Here is a 24,466-nt window from a genome sequence, read left to right as displayed (position 1 = left end):
ATGAATGTCCAGTAATCACAGATGACTGAAACGATAAAGGAAAATTTCACAGGTCAAAAAGCAAGGGAAACTATAAAGTCGAATTTTCTGCTATTATATGTTACTGTCAATGTACTGAGGCGTTCAGTTCACTGCTGTGAAAGAGCTATGGAGCGTAAACTACAGACACTGCGTCAGTGCGTGACGGGCGCTCGGCGCATGCTTGGGAAATCCATAAGCGCACGAAGGGACCCATGTGCTCTAGAGTGAGGAAATCTCTGGACTGTTGTAAAAGCTGAAAATTAGCCCAGAGGCCATCGCGAGCACGTGTTGCTGTTGGCTGGCGGTCAGATTACTGCGCCCACGAGTAATGTGATCTAAGTTGCGCTCCAAGGAGATGAGGGACGTGCCACTGTATTGACAGTGCAGCTGTAAATTAATGAGGATTTGAAGTCAGCGACAGACACATGCATGCATCGTTCATGATAGGACCTTTGAAATGTTTGGTGGAGGTGTCTGCTCTCACATGCATTCATTTGTTCAGTCATTTATGCTGAAGTTCTGTGCATGTTGTTTGTAAACCGCCGATGGACAGGTGATTGTCACCTTTCAGCTGTTTCTATTCTGAGCGTCTCATCAGCGGAGAACTTGCTTGGCGTGCCAGAATTAGCCAGTCTGCTTCAGGCACACTTTCTCACATTCCCTCTCTTTCTTTCATGCTATTTACTCTTTCTTCACTCGGCATTAGATGCCTGTCTTCCAAATCCCAGTATGGTTTGCACTATCCCCTGTAGCTCAAAGTAACCATAAATCTTTCAGAAATGTGAGTGCTCGAGTCCCAGTCGAAGAACACAGTATATTATGACTAGCAGTGACGCAGAGTTGCATGACCCAGAACAAAGTTGCGATAACTTGGTTAAGAGAACGATGCAGAGAACATCCTCAACTAATTGTTTGATTGATTGATTGATTTAGATGTTAGAACAGACATCTTTAGATCCGTTACATTACCGTCAAATGCTTCCTTTGGTCTCCTTCCTGGTTTAGTGATATCCATTAAATCAGACATGTCAGTTTATTGAAGTTGTGATGGTCTGTGTTTGTTTTTTTTGCATTGAGGATCTACGGGTGATGGAAACGTTTGGGTCCGGTAAGATTTGTAATGTTTTTGAAAGAAGCCTGCATTTATTTGTTTAAAAACACAGTTAAAACAGTGAAATAATATTACAGTTTAAAATAGCTGTTTTCTACTGTATGATTAAAAATACAAAAAAAAAAGAAACTGTAATATTGTGAAATATTATTACAATTTAAAACAGTTGTTTTCTATGTGAATATATATATACACTCACCGGCCACTTTATTAGGTACACCTGTCCAACTGCTCGTTAACACTTAATTTCTAAGCAGCCAATCACATGGCGGCAACTCAGTGCATTTAGGCATGTAGACATGGTCAAGACAATCTCCTGCAGTTCAAACCGAGCATCAGTATAAGGAAGAAAGGTGATTTGAGTGACTTTGAACGTGGCATGATTGTTGGTGCCAGAAGGGCTGGTCTGAGTATTTCAGAAACTGCTAATCTACTGGGATTTTCACGCACAACCATCTCTAGGGTTTACAGAGAATGGTCCGAAAAAGAAAAAACATCCAGTGAGCGGCAGTTCTGTGGGCGGAAATGCCTTGTTGATGCCAGAGGTCAGAGGAGAATGGCCAGACTGGTTCGAGCTGATAGAAGGGCAACAGTGACTGAAATAACCACTCGTTACAACCGAGGTATGCAGCAAAGCATTTGTGAAGCCACAACACGCACAACCTTGAGGCGGATGGGCTACAACAGCAGAAGACTCCACCGGGTACCACTCATCTCCACTACAAATAGGAAAAAGAGGCTACAATTTGCAAGAGCTCACCAAAATTGAACAGTTGAAGACTGGAAAAATGTTGCCTGGTCTGATGAGTCTCGATTTCTGTTGAGACATTCAGATGTTAGAGTCAGAATTTGGCGTAAACAGAATGAGAACATGGAACCATCATGCCTTGTTACCACTGTGCAGGCTGGTGGTGGTGGTGTAATGGTGTGGGGGATGTTTTCCTGGCCCACTTTAGGCCCCTTAGTGCCAATTGGGCATCGTTTAAATGCCACGGCCTACCTGAGCATTGTTTCTGACCATGTCCATCCCTTTATGGCCACCATGTACCCATCCTCTGATGGCTACTTCCACCATGTCACAAAGCTCTAATCATTTCAAATTGGTTTCTTGAACATGACAATGAGTTCACTGTACTAAAATGGCCTCCACAGTCACCAGATCTCAACCCAATAGAGCATCTTTGGGATGTGGTGGAACGGGAGATTCGCATCATGGATGTGCAGCCGACAAATCTGCGGCAACTGTGTGATGCCATCATGTCAATATGGACCAAACTCCCTGAGGAATGCTTCCAGCACCTTGTTGAATCTATGCCACGAAGAATTGAGGCAGTTCTGAAGGCAAAAGGGGGTCCAACCCGTTACTAGCATGGGGTACCTAATAAAGTGGCCGGTGAGTGTATATAGTAAAGTGTAATTTATTCCTGTGATCAAATCTGAATTTTCAGCATCATTACTCCGGTCTTCAGTGTCACATGATCCTTCAGAGATCATTCTAATGTGCTAATTTGCTGCTCAAAAAACATTTCTGATTATTATTAATGTGGAAAACACTTTTTAAAAAAAATCAAGAGGATTTATTTGAGATAGAAATCTTTAGTAACATTTAAAAACATGCCTTTACTGTCACTTGATAATTTTTTTATGCATTTTTGAAGTATTAATTTTAAAAAGAAATTATATAAATATAATAGATAAAATACAAATGTTTATTATTTAATCGTATTATTTATTATTATTTTATAGTGATAACCCTAAAATCTTACAGAAAACTGACTTTAATGTAGTCAAGGGCAGCCATATGAAGATTGTTTCATTCTGATGAGCTTCAAAAAGCCTTTTTACACATAAAAGTCAAGTGCGTGTTGAAAGACGACTGTATAGCTGACGATTTGATCGTCAAAGGCTTCTCGTCTCCTCTGTTCCCTTCTCTTTCTGCTTCTTCACCCTTCACTTCTCCACCTTTCCGTTGATTATTAATTTTGGATGCAGGGAGTGTGCATGCGTGCGGGAAACCCCACAAGAGTGAAGATGCACCGCTGTGCCGAGGCGAAACCTCTGCGAATGCTGATGATTTTGGCCCAGAAACCCCAGCAACAGTCATGAGGAGCAGCGACTCATTTTTCCTGTTGTTTTGCTCGTGGAGGCTTAAGTCACTGCTGTTGAATGCAGTAGCATCGCTCAAGAGCGTGATATAAGCTCTCCTAATCCGCTTTTTGTCCCACTACCCATAATGCACTGCAGCTCGAGAAATGCATCCCCCTTCTCTCCATCTCACCATCTCTACTCCCACCCCAGTTCTCTCATCCTCTACGATTTTGAATGCATATTAATGAAGAGTTGTCAAAAAATAGGTTAATGAGGGAGAGTGTGAGTTCTGCATGCAGCATCTGACTGTCTTTCTGTCTCTGTCTCATTACAGATGTTCCTCGTGGCCTTGTCCTTTGCCTACTTTGCCAAGGCATTATCCGGGAGCTATATGAAAAGCACAATAACTCAGCTGGAAAGACGCTTCGACATCCCCAGTTACTTAATAGGTGTCATTGATGGCAGCTTTGAAATGGGTAAGAACCGGATCTTCATGCGTCAGCTACGTTTCGATCCCGTCACCTCCGCGAACCAGTTGCCAAGGCTCTCATCTAGCCTTTCACAGAGTCTGTGCACCGCTCTTCAGTGCAAAATAACACAGAGACGCACCATGTGTGCTGCAATTTACAGCTGTCGTCCTCTGTGCAGTGCAGTGGTCCGACAGATCAGACAGTTATGCAACTGCAAACATGTTTTAACAGGTCACAGCTCCAGTGCTGCACGTCTTCAACGCAAATCTGTTGCAGTTTAAAGTTTACTATTTAAAATGTGTACATTTTATTTCTAATATTTCCATTGCGATACAATGCAAATGAAAATGTAAACAAAATAAAAATAAATATGAATGCATTATATTTAATCATTTATGGTTAAATGTGTAATCCCATAGCTTAATGCGTCTACCTTTGCAGGTAAGCAGATCAAAATAAAATAAAAATTGATTGTTTTATTGTCTAGGAATGCCATACAGAGCTAGTTTTAATCAGAGTATGTGATTCAGCACTTTTCTTCGTCTTTGCACATGCAAAATCGTAGTCTAGAGTAGTGAAAGCGAGGCTAAACCCAGCTCACACTGCTGCATCCGCCGCTCGCGTGGCCCTAGAAACCAGTGTTTCCACAGGAGCGTTGCCATGGCAACGGGATGAGGAGCACAGCCAAAGCAAGGGATCATGTGTCAGAGTTTGCAACACTCTCCCTCGGCTGTCTTCCGTCCCTGTTATCAACAAGTGCTCGGGAAACCCGCGGAAACAAAGGCTGCTGTGTGTGTTTTGTAAATGTTTGGGTGAGTTGTTTCTCTTTGGTTAGACTGACCTGCTTATAAACTGAGCCGTGGTCTAAACGTCTGAGAATCCCTGTCCCCATTAAATGTCCATGCTGGGTACAGAGCTGTGCTATAATCGTCCTCACAAAGACCTTCGTTCATGGAGCCGTGAATCTCCGAAACCAAATAATTCTGCCAATAAATGTTCCTCACAGACAAAGAGGTCAATCATGTAGAAATCAGTTGGGAAGCACCATGTTCAGAGAGTTTGTGAAGCGGATACTTCCATTCATGGGTGAATGTCAGTGGTTGACCAATATTGGGTTTTTATTGCCTGATGGACAGAATCAAATGATATGCACATAAAATTGCTCTTATTTTACAGTGTTTACTCAATATCCACAAAATCTTTCGGAAACGGAAAATAATGCATATTAAATTTATAATAGTTACTTTTCTGAAATGAGACTTCCTTGAGAAAATTAAGTGTTTTTTGACCTTGGATGCATGCAAACAAAATTAGAAAGCTGTAAAATAGCACTTTTTGAGTGAACATTGAGTGACTTTGTAAAATACAAACAATTTTGTGTACTTATTACTTCCATTATATCCATATTTTTTCCATTAGTAGATTATGAAACAATAAGTGCGATCAGCTCCTCTGTTAATTGAGCACAGCTATTAAGTGATCTCAAAATGACCAAATAATCAGTCTATGGCTAGTCGATTTTCCTGAGCTTTATTATAAAGGGCATACATGCTTCAGTCATGGATTAAAGCTAAACATTAGTTTAAAACCCCCTGAACAATAACATAAACCTGAAGAGTGCCATCCTCAAAGTGACCCAATCCTCCTCACACGCTTGCATTGAGGTTAGTTGCTTACTTTAGTTCATGCTTTTTTAGCTGATTTTTGGGATTTTCGAAGAAACAATCCAATTAATGGAGCCTGTTAAACTCAATCGCAATTTTCCTCCTCATAAATGTATGTCTGAACAGTTCTTCTCATCTTTCCGCTCCTAGGTAACTTGTTAGTGATCGCCTTTGTGAGCTACTTTGGTGCCAAACTTCACCGTCCGAAGATAATCGCCATCGGCTGCCTGTTGATGTCACTAGGGACTTTTCTAATTGCCTTGCCCCATTTTATAATCGGACGGTAAGTAAAATGTGTGATGTCACGTCAGCCTCGACTCAAGCCGTTCCGCTGTTAACAGAGGGAGCTGTTGTGAAGGGTCACATGGATCCAGTTTGATCTTGTTAAAGTCCCTGACCACAAATGCCATTGAGTCGTTTTCAGTATATGTGTTTGTCGCTGTATGCTGTTACTTTATCAGATGTCTTTCTTGGCATCGTAAAGCCGCTGCTTAAAAGGAAACATTTTTAGTTGATCTATCAGAATTTTCTATGACCACACTCTATTCATTCATATTTGGCTTTATACTTGTAAATCGACATGCATTGTCAACTTTGAGTGTGTGCCAGTGTTTGAGTTTTACATGCGGCTCTTCAAAAACATCGCCTTGTTAAAGTGACTCGAGTGCAATTTCCGTGATTAATTGAAATGCTGTTTTAAATGTTAATGTTTTGTATGTAGGTCATGTTTTTGATGTGCATAATTTCCAGAAATGACACATCCTATATTGCATCCCATTTTTACGGCAACGGCCTATTTAAAATCTATTTCGTTCACCTGTGCATTTGCTTCACTGTTTGTTCAGGTGTAAGTTGTGATACACTGCAGTGTTCAGCTTATGCTACCCAAAATGCTTATTATCAGGTGACATGGTCTCTGATTTCTGTTACTGAATTGTTGATGTTTTATATGCAGCTACAAGTTTGAAACATCGATTCGATCGTCAGTGAACTCAACCAGTATCCTCTCCCCATGTCCAATGAGGTCTGCTAGCGTTCTGTCCACAGGTCCAAGCACTTCTTCAGTACCGAGCGCAGGTACATTAACACTTACTGCTTCGGTTAGATTGGAAAATGGGAGTCTTGCTGGTTAAACCAGATGAGATACCGGTTAGGGACTAACATATGCTGCTATCACTGTAGTCTACAGCCTCATATGGTTTCATACAGTCTTATTTGTGTATGCTTCTCTAATAATAATAATAATCTATCATTTCTTTTTTATCCTGTCTCATTTCATTCGGTATCTTTGTCATGTGTCAATTCCTCGAAATGCCTCTCACCATTTGAAGAAGCCTTCTCACCCTCTCCCCTTTCTCAGGTTGCGAACACGAGTCCAGGTTGTCCATGTGGATCTACGTTTTCCTGGGGAATATCTTGCGTGGAATTGGCGAGACCCCAGTGCAACCTCTGGGAATCTCATACATCGATGATCACGCTCTGGAGGAAAATGCAGCCTTCTACATCGGTACATCTTCATTTTTGTTTGTACAGTTTAATCCTGCTCTTTAGCATGAGGGACATTAAGTAGAGTAACCTTCGCTGGACAGATATAATATGTCCATGTTATTTGATGGTTCATTGTTTAACACAATACTTCAAATGAATAATTAAAAAAAATCATGCAACTACTAAAAGTATTTCCAAACCTACCTGAATACAGTACACTGACATTAAGGGGCATGTACAATATAGTAAATCTCAACTTTGTTATATTGTCAAAAAAATGAATGCATATTAGGGAAGTATAGCACATGCTATTTTACCTGCATACACACAGATATATACAATATCAAATCTCAGTTGCATGGTTGTTTATATCATAGCAAAATGTAAACTGTATTATCGCACAGCTCTATATATAAAGTTGGATATTATATCCAGTTTTACCCGCATACATGCATTATACTCACGCAAATCTCAACTGCTTGATTTTTATTATTATTTTGTTGCAAACTTTAACTATATTATCGTCACACTCTTTATATGAAGTTGGATATGTATAGCAGGTTCTGTCATGAAACTCTAGATGGCGCAGTTTAATGCAACCTGATGACATTTACACTGTTAACTACATGGCACAAGCTGATTGGTTCCTGTCACATCTGCAGCCAATGAGATTGCTGCTCAATATTTAAATAGCTGGTTAGCGTTTACTATAGCAGTTTGCAGCGTGCTTCCTCTGAAAGCCTCCCTCTTCCCCAGCTCCACCTGTATAGATCTGATGCGGGTTATTTTATATGCTATTTGTGCAGCAGCAGTCTTACATTCTCACAGCAGCGTTTCAGTGTTTGTTTGTATACATGGATTTCTCTGCAACGTCATCACTGCTTGCGCACGCAACCGGGAAGCAGAAAAAAGACGTGTTTCGTGTAGTAGGCTAGTAGCATAGTGGTGGTGTCTGTAGGTCAAAACAAGCGTAACGTAACTTATATAAAAGCAAATTCGGGCTGTTCAGTAGATGCTGCACTGCTAACATTGGCTATTACATTACTAGCCTAACATGATAATTCATACCAGTAACACTGCAAAATCAAAGACAGGCAAACAGATCCAACTAAAATCATGTTTTATTGAGTCAGCAGTTATATAGAAACAATAAGGAAAGCTTCAATACTTAAGGTTGTTGCAGTCACCAATCTGGCTTTCTGCCTCTGGTATGCGCACGCACCCTGTAATGTTTGTAAACAGGAAACCCGTGTATAAGCAGTAGGAAGTAACTGTACTTACAATAACAGCATTTATCAGCAGCAGCAGCGTAGCATATCTATTCAGCCAAGACTAAATACATTAACATAGTCATATCCATTACCATGCTAAAAATCGTCAGAGTTGTCATGATAAAATGTCCAGCTTTATCCGCATATGTTTAAAGCAATATGTACTATATAGCAAATCTCAATTGCATGATTGCTTGTTGCAAATGTATCTATATTATTGTTCAGCTCTAATCTGCTAAATGCATGCAAGATATTATAAACATTAACATCATAATTTTCTGTAAAGCTGCTTTGAAACAATGTGTACTGTGAAATTCAGTCATAAATGTGACTGAGACCGTTTTGCCCTTTAACGGCTTCCTGGTATTAATTGTTTTTCCCAGAGAGCATTGCCTTTCTTGGTAAACAGTCGAGACTAGATCCGCAACTAATCAATTCATGTATCATCTGTATCAGGATGTGTCCAGACAATATCGGTCATCGGTCCAGTGTTCGGTTACCTGCTGGGGTCCCTCTGTGCCAAGATATACGTGGACATTGGATTTGTCAACATGGGTGAGTGAAGTGAAAGTGTGATTCACTGTTTCCTAAAGGAGTCACTGGGTTCAGTTGCATCTGCACTAGACTTGAATGGCATGAACCTCTCTTGGCATGTATCGGCAAGATTGTCTTGAAAAGAAACAGTGAAAAAAAGTATAATATAAAATGCATTTATTCTGTATAGTTCCATTGGTTTTGGCTCATCTTAGACTAGTGGTTCATTTGTTTTTTAGTAATTCATTGTGAAATTGACTCTTTCTATCCTCAAATCTGGAGGAAATCCAGCTTATTCATATTATTCTTATTTTGATTATATTTCAAACAAAAGCAGGAGGAAATAAGAAACTTTGTTGTTTCTTGTTTGAAAGCAGTGGAGGCTGTGTATGTTGGATCGGAGTGCGTTTTTGGCATTCAAACACACTCTTTATTTGACTGGGGACGATGTAAAGGGTCATAAATGTTAAGCTGTGATTTAGCAAACAGCTGTTTTTGATGAGATGTACCATGCAACGAGACTGAGAGGTTAAAGGGGACATCAGATGAAACATGCAATAAGATTAGATTTGTGTGTGTAGTTTGAATGTTAGAATCATAGTGTGTCAAACAAAAAAAAATTTGGCATTGGCAATGTTTATCCATGCATATGTAATAATGCATGCTGGTTATACAGGCCATTTATTCATAGATAATATAGCGGTACGTTACACCCTAAAGTCAAGACCTTTGGCAGGAAAGTTATGCCATAAGAAAATAAAATGTTAAGGAATAATGGCAGATGTTGTACAGTAAATATTCAGCCAATAAAAACTATAACATTGTTTTGCCATTAATTTTATTTAATGAGACAATAAAACAGAGCACAGAAAACATCTGTATCATGCACATAAATCATTGCAGGAGTATTGTTTCTATAGAAAGTTCTATGTTCACTGATATTAATGATTGCAGATAAATATCTAGTCTTTCTATGTACATATAAATTACACCTACATCTAAAAGTTCGGAATAATTAAAAGTCTCTTATGCTCACCAAGGCTGCAATTATTTGATGGAAAAAAGAAAACGCCGTAAAAACCGTAATATTTTGATATTATTGTAAAATATATTTTGTAAAAACGGTTTTGTATCTGAATATACACGAAATCATTCTAATATGCTGACATATTTTAATATTTGTAAAACGCTTCTCGAACAACAAGAATAAATGTAGGGCACAAGTAAACACATCATCAGAGAAGAGAGGGGAAGTTATTGTGATTTAAAGATTACGAGGGAAGGTGAATGTTAAAAAAAAATAAGGATGTGCATGGATAAATCATTTAGAATAAATACTGCAATATTCCATATAAAAATAAAGAACTGTCAATTTTGATTTCGTGATGACTTTAAGGTGACTACAGCATGACTTCAGAAGGCTTGGAATATAGCGCAGCAGTCATGTAGACTACTTTAATTGTGCTTTTATGCTGATTTCTTGTCTTTTTTAAGATCTTGACAATGGAAAAGAGTAGTTTGAAAATTCTACTTAACATCTGATTTTTGTGTTTCACAGAAGAAATAAAATAATGCAGGCTTAAAGGAACACTCCGACTTTTTGGGACTTTAGCCTATTCACCTTATCCCCCAGTTAGATAAGTCCATACATACCTTTTTCATCTCCGTGCGTGCTGTAACTCTGTCTGACGCACCCACCGCTAGCCTAGCTTAGCACAAAGACTGGATGTAAATGGTTGCAGCTAGCATACTAATCCAAATAAGTGACAAAATAACGCAAACATTTTTCTATTTACATGTTGTGATTTGTATAGTCACGGAGTGTACAAAAAACAAAGTCACATGAGACAGACATATTTTAACCGTATAAATACTGGGAACTATATTCTCTGAAGGCGAAGCACTGCTACTTGGGCGGAGTGATAACCGCAGCACCTGAGACGCGCCGTGGTGAGGAGCAGAGAGCGCGTCTCAGGTGCTGCGGTTATCACTCCGCCCAAGTAGCAGTGCTTCGCCTTCAGAGAATATAGTTCCCAGTATTTATACGATTAAAATATGTCTGTCTCATGTGACTTTGTTTTTTGTACACTCTGTGACTATACAAATCACAACATGTAAATAGGAAAATGTTTGCGCTATTTTGTCACTTATTGGGATTAGTATGCTAGCTGCAACCATTTACATCCAGTCTTTGTGCTAAGCTAGGCTAGCGGTGGGTGCGTCAGATAGAGTTACAGCACGCACGGAGATGAAAAAGGTATGTATGGACTTATCTAACTCTGGGGGATAAGGTGAATAGGCTAAAGTCCCAAAAAGTCGGAGTGTTCCTTTAATGTGGCAAAAAATGTGATTAGCAAAAATTCGGTTGAGCTATTCCTTTTTGTCAATGCACATTGTTTATGTGACATGTAAACATTTCTGTCTACTGGCACAGCTTAAGCACAACATGGAGGCTGTCTGAGCGTACATGACGAGGAGAGAGCGAGACATCTAAGACTGTCTGTGGATCACAGTCTGCGTCTGCCTGGCCCAAATATTCTGAACATGTGACAAGCTGCAGTGAGCCTTGTAGCGTCTGTGTTCTCCGTGTTGACATATGTGTGTGTGACTGTCTTCTCACAGACAGCATTAGCATCACCCCAGGAGATGCACGCTGGGTAGGTGCCTGGTGGCTGGGATACCTCATTGCAGGATTCATCACCCTGCTCTCGGCCGTGCCGTTTTGGTTCTTGCCCAAGTCTTTACCCCTGCCAGAGAGACGGCTTGCCAAGTATTCTCCAGAGCGGACCAGCTTTATCAAAGACTCGCCCCTCCTGGAGCACAAGTACCAGGCAGACGAGCCAGCAAACTTCCTAGAAATGGCCAAAGGTAAACCATCTAGATCCAACTAGAATTCACAGAAAATGTAAATATCTAAAATATCAGATCTCTGGTGCACAAAAAACAAACATTTTGGACTTTCAAGTCCACGTAATGCCATTGCATTAATTAATTAACAAAATATCAAACCAAGTGGCATTTATTTTAAAGGAGCACACTGCAAGAAATTATTTTCTTACTCAGTATTTTTTTAATGGTTTCAAATATCTAAACATTCTCAAACAAGATACATTTACTTGAAATACAAAATTACTTCAGGTACTTCAGGTTTTTTAAATAACAAAATAAAGTAAGTTTACACTTAAAACAAGACAAAAATATATGGCAATTTTCAAAAAAAATTTATTGAAAATAAAATAAATATGCCAATGGGGTCAGAAAAATAAATGTAATTCTTCAAAGGGAACACAGTTTTATTTGTATGACCCCATTGGCAGATTATATGTGTTGTTGTTTTAAGCACAAAGTCGCTTCATTTTGATGATTTGTTCAGTAAACAAGACTACTTGATGTTTTTCAGACTTTTTGCCAACACTGAGATCCCTTTTGGGGAACCCGGTCTACTTTTTGTATCTCTGCATCACCATCATCCAGTTCAACTCTTTGATCGGCATGGTGACATACAAACCAAAATACATCGAGCAACACTACGGACAGTCAGCGTCCAAGGCGAACTTCTTAATGGGTACGCCGTCTTCCTCTATAGGCATCTGTGCACAGATATGTGCAGCTGTGACCTCAGAGTTTAATGGTATGTTATGTTTTGATTGGATTTTGGGATTGGATTTTATTAATGTGTGTTAAATATTAGTCTTTGGTTCTGATATCAAATCTAGAGGTTTATATAGCTCGGTTAAATCACAGTATGACATGGACCATTACTGCATATGAAAGAGAATGAAATCCAAAAATAATATCAGCGCACAACGTATGCAGACACTGGAGACTGTTGTGCATTTGGGGAAATGGCATTAGCGTTTAGAAAGACGGGAGGGAAAACAAATAGGCCCGTTCAACCACAAGAAGAACCGCGTTTGAGAAGAGCTGAGCTAAACTCCATGGCTTTGCCTTTGTTTCAAATCTGACACTGGTCCTTTGATCCAGGTTTTCCTGATGCCGTCTGTTTTTTCAGGAGTTATCAACATCCCAGCTGTAGCCTTGGGAATGTTCTCGGGGGGTGTGATCATGAAGAAGTTCAAGCTGAGCATCATGGGAGCAGCCAAGTTTGCACTGGGAACGTCTCTCCTGGGTTATTTCCTGTCTCTTTTCTTCTTCGCCATGGGATGTGAGAATGCCAACGTGGCCGGCATCACCAGGTCGTACAATGGGTAGGATGAAACTTGCAGTTTGTACTTGGGTTCAGATCTGGGGCCAGTTGCACACAAGCATTATGTTAAGAACTAGTACTAGTCCAAACCAACTAGCAGTTAGCCAAGGGTTAATCAGTCTTACATTTCAGATTCAAATTACTCTAGTCTATGTTTTCATGTAAATGATTTAAAAAAAGTTATGATTAGTCTTGAAGAAAAAAAAAATTGGTTACTTTCTTACGTGCGTCTTCGATTTGACTCCTGATCAAAGGGAATTTTCATCTTCAGAAAAAGTGAAAATAATCGATTGTATTACTGGAGTACAGAACAGCACTGATCTTTTTACTGACCAGTATGAAACATTTGGAAATAATTACGATTTTTTTTTTGTTTTTTAAAGAAGTTAAAAAGGCTCACCATAGCTGCATTTATTTGATGAAAAACACAGTACATTTTTTTTACAATTAAAATACCTTTTCTATTTTAATGTATTGTAAAATGTCATTTATTCATATGATCAAAGCTGAATTTTCAGCATCATTACTCCAGTCAGTGTCACATGATCCTTCAGAAATCATTCTAATATGCTAATTTGCTGCTCAAAAAACATTTCTGATCATTATCAATGTAGAAAACAGTTTTCATAGAAAAAGTTTTTCTGATGAAAATCCATCACAGGAATAAATGTTTACTGTATGTTCACTGTATTTTTGCCTTATTGAGCTTCTTTCAAAAACATGAAAAAAAAACAAAAAATCATAATGAATCCAAACTTTTCACTGGTAGTGTATTAATTAGCAAAATGATCTAAGAACTGCTCCTTGTCCTTTGAATACAGGACGGAAAGTCTTTACAAAGTGGACAGTTCTCTGCTAGCGACCTGCAACGCGGGCTGTCAGTGTCCTGAAGCAAACTGGGACCCCGTGTGCGGCGACAACGGGCTCACCTACGTCTCCCCCTGCCTGGCTGGATGCCGGACGTCCCACGGCTCTGGAAAAGACACGGTAAGCGCGGCGACTGAACCGAGAGCGTGATTCGGAACAATAGCGCCTGTTTGTTGTCCCATCTCTTCAAAGAATGTGAGCGACAATGTGTTGTGTTCCCTATGCCTTGAACTCTGGTGTTCCCAGCGCTCTCTGAAGGGTGTGCACAACCTGTTTGTCTTCAGCTCACAGGCTATATTGAATTTTCGGACCTTCTCTGAAACTTCCTTCCCCAAACCTGGTTGGTTCTGTCTAAATATTGTGAAGTTTCATTGCATCTAAAAGGCTGGGATACAGCTTTTCCTTCCTCCCATCCTGTGTCCAATTCATATCTCAAGCATCTGGTATATGCAGTGTCTTTGTCCTCTCCTTTCAGACTGTTGCCAAACAGACTAAACTAAAGCATGACTGAAGCATTTATTATGCATATGGAAAATGCATCAATATTTTTAGATGCTGTTAAGCTTTTAACAATTTGCATCAATTATTTAGGGGAAATGTAAATGTTAAAAAAGTGTATATAATATAAGCATCTTCTCCGCAATTCTTTTCTCCGCATAGCAATTCGCCTTTGGCTAAGCCCCGCCCCCCTTAGTTACTGTTGCTACGTCCGACAAACAAACTTCATCTGGGCTCTCATAGATATCATATAATAAAGGCTAGATGTCTTACGGCGGAGTCACTTCCGGCATCACCGTTCGGCCATCTTGTCACAGGCAGGCTCTGATGTAAGATGAGTGATCAGCATGAACACAGATCCTCTTATCTCGCTGAAATCTTGACGGATTTACAAATGGTTTGGTTTCTTACAAATGTTATTAACATGGCTATAATTCTGAATGCTTGAACTTATATGTTATAATTATTGATATGTATGCAGTGTCATAACTACATCTCTGACGTTTATAACAAACCAACCCGTTTGAAAATCGGTAGAAAATTGAGCAAGTTATGGTTATTTAAAAGTACATGCACCATTAAAACACAATGTTACGAGTGAGCGAGCTGCCTGTGACAAGATGGCCGCCACGTGCGGATGTCGACCTCCATTGGCCAGCAGCTCGGACGAGACATCTAGCCTTTATTATATGATATCTATGTGGGCTCTGGTATCAACATGGCTTATGCTGTGACAGGTCTTCCTGCTGAAATTGTATCAAACTTTTATAAAGCAGCAAATAAAAAGGGGCTGCAATATACGTTCGAAGGCTATATTCACGACATACAGGTGAAACGCAAGGAACAACAAGGCATCCAAATAGAGGCAAAAGCATACCGGTCAAAAAATGAATCACAGCATATCCTACTAATCGAGACGGAGGCTGGGACTAACAATAACAAGGAGCAACACTGTTCATGCAAAGCTGGGTAGGTCTCTATTCACTTCTATAATCGTTATTACAAAGCAAACGGACTACGCGAGTATAACGTTGTATTTATTAGCAGCGTGTGCTAGACGACACTTGTCAGGATTTGACTTCGGTTTTGGGAAGGGAAAAAAAAACGCACACCCCCCTCCAACCTCTCTGGGAAACGCGTATCTGTTACAAATGCCCCAAACACAACGTTTAACCATATTTTTTATAAAACTACGACGGTAATAGCCGGCCGAGACCAAAAATATGAGACGCCTGTGTTAAAGTCAATGGAGCGCTGTGAAAAAGTGTCGGACCTCTGTGGGAGCTCGTTCTTGGCTGCGCTGTGATTGGTCAATCTACATTCTAGGGTGTGGCTTAGCCAAAGGCGAATTGATAAGGTGTGGTTTGTGTTTCAGGTGTTCGAGGAGTGCAGTTGTGTAGCAGTCAGGAATCAAACGGCCAGCGTGGGCCAATGCAACAACAGGGAGAGCTGCAATCAAGTCTTCCCCTACTTCCTGGCTCTGTCTGTCATCACTTCCTTTATCATCTCACTGGGCGGAACGCCGGGATACATGCTGCTCATCAGGTGAATATCTGACCATGATTTACAGCTCGATGGAAATAAACCTCATATTAACACCCCAGTTCTCATTCATGGCCTTTGTTAGCCTGGGTTTCCCCATACTGCCTTTGCGCAGCGCCATTTTATTCACGCTGCTAGGCAGTCTGGATACCATGGACCAGATTTTCACCTCAGCGAGGGGACCAATCACAGAACGGGGAGAGAGCAGCAAGACGATGAGGACGTCTATGCGACACACCGAAGCAGTTTGTTTATACCTATGGATCCAACATGGCAGCAGACGCGAAGTTACCTTTCGATGCAGCCTTAGATATTGTTCTAAGTAGTTTAGAACGCAAATAAATCTCGGACCCATCGTCTTCTTCCTCGTCTAATTTCTGTCGCTCTACATACGTCATCTGGTATAATTGAAACAATTGGCTATGAGCTACGTACAGGCGCATTTGATAGACATTCGTAGCACCCAATAAACGGCTCTGGGCGTTCGTAAACCACGCCTCAAATACGAGAAAATGAACATGTGGTTCCCAGACCACGTCTCAATGTCAATGAGACGTGGTCTGACGTTAGCCAGGCTAGGCCTTTTTATGATTTTATTTGAATATTTTTTCATTTGGCAGACGCTTTTATCCGAAGTGCACACACCAAGCGCTGTCCCGGCTTTGCACATATCTTGTGAAAGTGAACATTTGCTGGAAACAGAAAGGTCGTCCAGTCATGTGTTAGTTTTCCTCAGTTCAAGCAGATTACAGATGAAAACCGACTGCTTGTGCCGGCAGTGCTAATGTGATTTCCCCCTCATTATTCCACGTCTTAGTCGAGGGCTGTTGCCCAGTCAAAACTGTCGCTCGATTGAATGCAAAATCAGTCGAGACAAGTTTATGGTCACTTGTGAAGTTCAGTAATCAGACTTGTGTCTTAAAAGGAAAAGCTCTAGCACTGAGGACTGTCAGCTTTTCCCCAAAGCTCAGTCAGCTGACGCCGCTGGAATGCTCGGCCTCCCTCGGGCTAAATTAGGTTAGCGGCAGTTTGGGGAAATAAAAAATTCCTGCACGTCTGTAGCTTTTAAGGGAAGACGTAATTACTTTGGATAAAGTAATCTGCATATTGCTGTTGTGAGGTAGAAACCATACTGTTCTCTTCTGTTTAGCAATGTTACCGTCATAAAAGTTGTATGAAATAAATTCAACCTACATTGTATTTATTTTCATAATAAATGTTCCTGGTCTTTATTAGGGGTGCAACGGTACAGATAGCTCACGGTACGGTCCGTACCTCGGTTTTTGGGCCACGGTCTCGGTTCGGTTTCGGTACATGTTTTGTGCAGAAAGAGACTGCTATTTCATCCCAAAAATATGTTTTATTTTTCTTATGAGCATAAACAGAATGTCACAGTAGGAAGAACATCAATGTGTATGGAATCCCAATGCACCGGTTATCTTTCTGTGTTTCTGTGAAGATGAACGACTTCGAGCCGAATCAGGCCGAACTGGTACGTCTGTACCAGCATGTTTATGATCCTTCTATACACAGAGACATTTGCATTGATGGGCGACCATAAAAGCCTCTCATTTTGTGAATAGGAACACATTTGCATTAAGCACCCAGTTTGCACTTGTCTAAAGTAATTGGTTACATTTACAAAATAAGCCTACAATAACAGAAGTAAGCCCTGCTGATGAAATTAAGGTTTAAACACTCAGGCTTCAATTGTTTAACTAGTTTACATGCAGTGAAAGTAGGCTACAATAAACCTACTGCATTTATTACTCTTTTATGAATCAGCAATTAATAAACTACTAATAAACGGCAAACTACTTCTTCACTGCTGATTCCTGGTGGTTTAGAGGATAATTACTCCTCGACAGGTCGCCCCCTGTCGTTTCACAGAATGAGTCTGCGGAGTCTGCGGACGCGTCGAGTATAAACCATAGACAGGTATAAACAAGGCACTAAAAGGATCAGCGCGAACTCAATGGCAAAACCGAAGTCCCGCGGGACACACGAGGGTAGATTGTCCCGTGCAGGGCTGACCGAACGGTCCGGGATTTTACCGTGTACCGTTGCATCCCTAGTCTTTATGCACAATGCATCAGTGCATGTTATTTCAAAGGGTTAGCAAGCATAAAGTAATGCACATATTGCAGTTGTCTAATGGCTCAATTCAATAGAAATCATTATGTACTCTTTTGTTCAACATTCACTACTGTCATAAATGTTAGGGTTCATACAAAAACAAAATCAACCCTACTTTTATTTTATTAACACGTTACTTTTTATAATAAATGTTACTGGCCTAATCATTCAACTCCTCAATGAATGTTATTTTAAAGAAAAAAATATTTGTTTTGTAATTGTATATACAATTTCTGCCACTTCTGTGCAGGAATAAAAATGGATAAAACTTGTAAAATTCATTGCAACACATCACCTTGCAAGCTGAATAATTTTCAAATGCTGTTATTTATGAGACCATGTGAGACCGATATGTCTAATCTAGCCGTTCTTGTTTCCTCAACAGATGCATCAGACCTCAGCTGAAGTCCTTAGCTTTGGGTTTTCACACGCTGACAACACGTACTCTAGGTGAGAGACGCTTTGGTGTTTGGTGCTGCTGACATTGACGTTTCTGCTGAATCATTTTGTAGTCAGAGTGGCAATGATGATATGTTTTGAAGCAAGAATGATGCAAATAGTATATCGTATTGAATGTTTTTCCTTCTGCAGCTGGAATTCCAGCTCCTATATACTTCGGAGCCATCATAGACACCACCTGTCTGAAATGGGGTCACAAGAAATGTGGCGGAAGAGGAGCCTGTCGAATATACAACACGACGGCCTACAGGTATCGGCTGGATTCACTTGTGTTTGCTGTGCTGTAGGGTTGTAATAAGCAGTGGTGGAATGTAACGAAGTACAAATACTTCGTTACTTTACTTAAGTAAATTTTTCACGTATCTGTACTTTACTTAAGTAGAATAAATAGTGCATACTTTTTACTTTTACTTCGTTACATTTTGCAGCAATTATTATACTTTCTACTCCACTACATTTCTACAACGTTCTGTTACATTTTCGTAAAATTTTCTGATCAGTTTTTCCCCTGCCAAAACGTCATCCTGACCGTCTGTTCATCGCACGTTTCTGTCTCACCAGTGAAGTTTGGTTGCCATAGATATATCAACCCCGTCACTAAATGCGTCTCTATAGCACGCAGTGTGTTTATCGTGCAATTTATACACGGAAATTAGTTTTTACATGCATAGGAAACGCATTGGTAGGTTTAGTAGTGATGTGGGGTGCGTGTGTATTATACGTTTGGTTAGGATTAGTATGGCAAGCCAAGAGGTTCAGAATTACGCCATGAATGAATCGCGTTTACAGCAAACGCCCTCATATACGGCGTTTTAACATAATATGTGTTTATATATATATATATATATATATATATATATATATATACCGTATATAGTAAGGGTATATAGTAAGCTTGATGTGTAGGCTATATTGCCTAATTGCAAGCTTGTTCAGAAATGGTGACAAAAACTTAAAATATAACTGCTTTTCCATCATATTGAACATCATTATATGAGTATTAGGTTGAATGAGTTACAATTAACTGTTTTATTAATCATTAGAATATAGACATTAAGAGAATAAATTGTTATGCAAGTACTTTTAATACTTATAGTACATTTAAAATCAGGTACTTTTTACTTAATTAGGGTTGTCATTGTGGTACTTCTACTTGTACTAAAGTAAATATGTCTCTGGTTATTTATACTTTTACTTAAAGGAGCTGTATGTAAGAAATTTATTTCAATTAATCATAAAATGGCCCTGAAATGTCACTAGACATTAAGAAATCATGTACATTTCAAATACTTATATCACTGACAACAGTAGTCTGGCCAGGATATTGTCATTTAAAAAGTGCAGTTGCAGCCCTCAACTGATGTTGATGTTGTCATGTTGTGTTTTGGTCTGATGCTCCACCCTCCACCTATCTACCAATCACGAAGTCAGTAGTGTTGCGGCATCCGGGTTGCCAGCTCTGCTCTAGTTACCACAGCTGCAGCTCGTCACGTTCCAGCTAGATCCTGCAGCCAATCTGGCAACCTCGAGTCAGGGAGGAGGGGGAGGGGATACACCACTCTACAGTAATTTAAAGTGATTGCAGAACTAGTTTTGGCCACAATCTTACATACAGCTCCTTTAAGTACTGAGATTCAGTACTTCCTCCACCACTGGTAATAAGTACAAGTAGAAACACTACTAACTTGTTTTGGGCTGATGCAAAAGTTCTGTCGCTAGGATACCGAGTGTCAATTACTCAGAATGATATCTACTGATACCGATAGTTTGATTAAGGAAGAAACAAATTCTCCCAACTAATGCTATACAAGGAATCCTCTCATTTGGTATATTACTATAATATTAGAGGTTAAAATTGAAAACGGAGCCCAAACTATTATATTCATCTGCTTTTTTCAGATATAATATAATACACTCAAGTAAAAACTGAAATGTTTGTTTACAACTCAGTTGCACATACGATACTTTTCATAAACACTTGTCTTCATGCCAAATGTATTTTTAATAGCTAACTATAACTTTGAACATTGGATCATTTGTTTTAATTTCCGTAATCATGTGATGTGTAACGCAGGGACTTCTTATCGTAAATGATATGGTAATTCATAGTTTTTACCAGAGGCGTCGCTAGGCCCTTTTTAGGGGGGCTTCAGCCGCCCTAAACTTCTGCCTAGCCCCCCTAAAAATGTGAGATTAATGTAGGCTACACAAATTCGTGTTCGCTTCAGTCTTGTTATAATCCGATTCAGTGCGTTCTTCATCTTCAATCCGCAGCGGCGCCGAGCAGAGAGCACGTCAGAAACAGAGGACAGGGTGTGTGTGTTCATCTGAGCCTCATTGGTCTGTCACTGCTCGTCAATGTCAGAATATTTGAGATGACCAATCAAATCAAAGTAGGCGGGCTTTATGTTCACAGACGCTGCTGAGCGCCAATTTTAACAGTGCGACTCGACGCGTACGGTCAAGTGCGAGATAAGATGTAAGTAGCTAAACTTAAAATTTCATATTTTACTTTTTTTTAGGTCATAAATGTTAAACGAATGACAAAAAATAATCAGGCAAACTAATATAGTTTTGTCTAATTTCGCCATTTTGAACTGAAAATAGGCCTATGTAACGTGACTCATGTAATGTAATAATTAGTTAACAAGAAACATTAACAAAGCCGTTTTCATCATGTTAGGCACAAGATTAATAATGAATGTGTACATATTGAGAATACAAATTGTAGCCTTTAGTAAATTAAAAAAAGCTCAGCTTTAGGAGGGGAAGAGAAAGGGATGAGACTGAGAAAAAAAGAAAGAGTGATGGAGATGAGAAGAGAGCAGGTATTGACAAATAATCTGCCTACTGACATGGTTATGTCAACCTATCAGTTGACCCTATGTTTACTTTCTTCACTGACAGACAAAAATGAAAAGCCTATATCAGTCAAAGCTCAGCTGGGCAAGAGAAAAACAAAGAGAAAAAGAGTGTGATGCTGATGAGGAGAGAAAAATAATCAGTTGCCCACTATCCAAGTTTGTTGGCCTTCAGAACATCTTAAAATGCACATATGTAGATCAGAGAAACCAAAATTTTCTCGGGGAGAATTTGCCCTACCTCACATTTGGGACCACAGTTATTATAAAACCGTGCCTTTGCATGGTAATGAAAATGGTTAATAGTGAGCTTTAGATCCTAAACTAAAGTGTTACCTTTTTTTATAAATTTTTTTAAAAAGACATATTGTGGGCTTAGCCCCCCTAAAATGAAAATCCTAGTGATGCCCCTGGTTTTTACTCAAATTACATGCAATGTGATGTTAAAACATTTACAGTTTTTCAACGTATATGAACTAACTTTAACTAATGTTTTTAATGTAGCATTACAATATTTTTCTTATTAAAATTACAAAAACATTTTTACAGTGTAGATATATTAACATTGTATCACTTCATGAAATATGTGGGTATTACACACAGGCATCCTATAAAACTGGAAACATTGTCACAGTATTTTTACGGTGAATCTCTGGCAATCACTGCAGCCAGAGCGCAAATTTTACAGGATATTTTTTACAGTGTACCTTAACCAAGTTTAGTGTTTTGTTTAAAATATTTTAAAAAAATCTCATATTTTCCTCATATTTTGATGGATCAAACTGGGTCATTAAAAACAAAAAAAGTCCCCTCCGGACATCACTTTTAGAGATCATGCGTGTAATTGTGGTCATGTGATTATCCTGTGTTTTGTCTGTTCATCGCTCAGGATAGCATATCTGGGCTTGACGCTGGGCTTACGGACAGCTTCCTTCTTCCTGTGTGTGCTTGGGCTGGTGGTGTTACGACGGCACGTCCAGAAGCAAGAGCGCAACACACTCGCAAACGGAGACACGGGGGCCGCGGCCGGAGAACTGCAGGCTCTCAGGAAAGAAGAAAACAACAGCGGTAACTTGGACCAATGCCCGCGAACCACAGATTACGACCCAGAACGGGAGACGCGTCTGTGACGCACAACGTACTCGCCAGCGCAGGGAGCAACAGGGCCTGTTTATACGAGTTACACTTTCTATTGGACCCATGTAAATGATGTGAAGTAAGAAAAAAATCTGTTGTTTTGATATAGTAGAACTATTTTTTGAATGTACATGCTGTTTTGGGTTTTAAAAAAAAGAAGAATGTCTTTACTACCAAACCTGTTTGGATTTAACGCAAAGATGCTTTTAGAAGTATCTTAACGTCAGACGGCCTACTAGAGGAAACGAAACATTGGATTTCCTCTCATTTAAGCCATCATCGGGTACATGACCACGTCTGCTTGTAACTTTCTCTTCTGCCATACACACAGATAGATGCCTGAAACAGTTGACCACAACACTGTGTGTGTAATATAGATAGGCTTTGCCATGCAGGCTATAGGTTGAGTATGTTGGTGGATGTCAAATTGCATCTCATTTGTTTGTAACGTATTGTCAGGAAGGGAGCGTGCCGTTAACGAAACGCTCACCATTGTGCTTTTACATGTCACCTGACAGCAGTTCCTCCCATTCAACAAACACGTGAGGAACGGTCCAGAACTGTGGGCTTGCAAACAGGTGTGTGACACCATGGGTATGCAAGTAATCATCTTCATGATCGATGTTGTGCAATGTCACTGTGAGAAATGTTGAATGTTGTGCGTGCGTGTTGTTACGTGTGAACGGGTGCCAAAAAAAAAACCCACAAAAAGCGCGAGAAAGAAAAGGTCAACATGGTCTATTCTCAGGTTGTTCAATCAATTGTTCCTCAAATTTGCAAATAATTATTCTTTTATATACTTGTATAAATCGTTGTCTGGTTTCAGCTGGAGAAAATGTTCCTTTGTCCACAACCAAGGAAAGGATTTTTATTTGTGACGACTTGTAAGGCAAATAAAACGAGTGGCATTTATTACTTGCTTTTACGTTAGGCAGTACATCATTTTATTTGCTGATGTTTTTGTATACTTAAAAGTGAATATCCTGATAATGTGTAAACAAAAACAAAAAATGCATTTATGTGAAAGATTAGATACATTCTTTTCAAAATAAAATGATTTACTAAAAAGAAAGATCCACAATCATCAATGACAACAGTACCGTTCTTCACTTTAATCGTGAAAATACAATCACAGCAAAATGTAAACTCACTGAGGCACTTAAGCTGGTGATTTTGCACCCATTAGAAGAATATTACAATATTATTAAAAAAGCTATATTTGACCACATTTGACAGGAAGATACCGTTACAGTAAAGGCATAAACAATCCCCCTTTTAAGACATTTCAAACCAAGTCAGCAATCGGCCAACCATACAATCTAGAAATAACATTTCTAATCAAAGAGTTGCATAGCAATTTTAGGTATTCTCCTAATGTTCCTGTCTCCTCAGGATCGCATCAGACACACAGGCGAGGGAGAGGAAGATTTGTGCATCATAAACGGTGCATCGACAGCATGGTTTCGAACACCCACACGGTGGGTGACTGCTTATTCTTAGTAAATAAAATAAATCACATTACAATATTTAGACGACAGATTTCGCTTTTTTGAATGCCTCACAGCGCAGAGTAATTTTCAGTCCCATAAGTCTAAATGTTTTCATTGTAAAATGTTGGTTGTTGTTCTGCGACTAGAATAGGCGAACGATTAAATAAAATATTCAGACTTCATCAAAAACAGAGTAAACCACAAAAACATGTCCAGTTCAGATTTACTCCTAAAATCAAAATTGCAAGTTAGATTTTGCATGAAGAAATTAATTCTAATTACTTTAATGCATCTGGGCATTTGTTTTTATTAGATTCTGCAATCACAAATCAATGTATTACATAATCTTTTACTTAACTGAAGGGAAAATGTGCTTAATTGAGACATAATTAAAATGTTTTTTTTTTTTTAATGGTTTAAATTTGTGGTGAAATATGACCTAGACATGTTTTGTGAGATTTAATTGTATCAATAGCACAGAAACAGCTACCTCAAATTTCTCAAAATGATGGATATCTCTTTTCTGTGGTGTCTGCATTTGTTTAACAACTAACAGTGACTGAACTCAGGTGTAACTGACCTACCTCTCCAGACTCCAGAACAAACACACTAACCGCTCACT

The 24,466-nt window shown here is 39.4% G+C and overlaps 1 protein-coding gene across 2 annotated transcripts in view; it reads left to right on the top strand.

The window, feature by feature from the left end:
* slco1c1 (solute carrier organic anion transporter family, member 1C1) overlaps positions 1-22,499 on the top strand; it is a 34,890-nt gene extending 12,391 nt beyond the window's left edge. For both annotated transcript variants that reach the window (XM_056245307.1, XM_056245308.1), the window contains exons 3-15: positions 3,555-3,696; positions 5,505-5,637; positions 6,310-6,431; positions 6,715-6,861; positions 8,570-8,668; positions 11,270-11,515; positions 12,048-12,212; positions 12,660-12,855; positions 13,676-13,841; positions 15,595-15,764; positions 18,283-18,347; positions 18,489-18,606; positions 22,107-22,499. In XM_056245307.1, the coding sequence (XP_056101282.1) occupies positions 3,555-3,696; positions 5,505-5,637; positions 6,310-6,431; positions 6,715-6,861; positions 8,570-8,668; positions 11,270-11,515; positions 12,048-12,212; positions 12,660-12,855; positions 13,676-13,841; positions 15,595-15,764; positions 18,283-18,347; positions 18,489-18,606; positions 22,107-22,347 (2,010 nt within the window). In that variant the 3' untranslated portion in view covers positions 22,348-22,499. The remainder of the gene's footprint in view (positions 1-3,554; positions 3,697-5,504; positions 5,638-6,309; positions 6,432-6,714; positions 6,862-8,569; positions 8,669-11,269; positions 11,516-12,047; positions 12,213-12,659; positions 12,856-13,675; positions 13,842-15,594; positions 15,765-18,282; positions 18,348-18,488; positions 18,607-22,106) is intronic.
* Positions 22,500-24,466: the final 1,967 nt, after the last annotated feature.

The sequence above is a fragment of the Rhinichthys klamathensis genome, unplaced genomic scaffold (genome assembly GCF_029890125.1).
Source record: "Rhinichthys klamathensis goyatoka isolate OS25496 unplaced genomic scaffold, OSU_Roscu_1.1 h1tg000029l_1, whole genome shotgun sequence".
In the NCBI taxonomy this organism is placed as follows: Eukaryota; Metazoa; Chordata; class Actinopteri; order Cypriniformes; family Leuciscidae; genus Rhinichthys; species Rhinichthys klamathensis.
The sequence above is the reverse complement of the archived record's forward strand: the minus strand, read 5'-3'. Positions and strand labels throughout refer to the sequence as shown.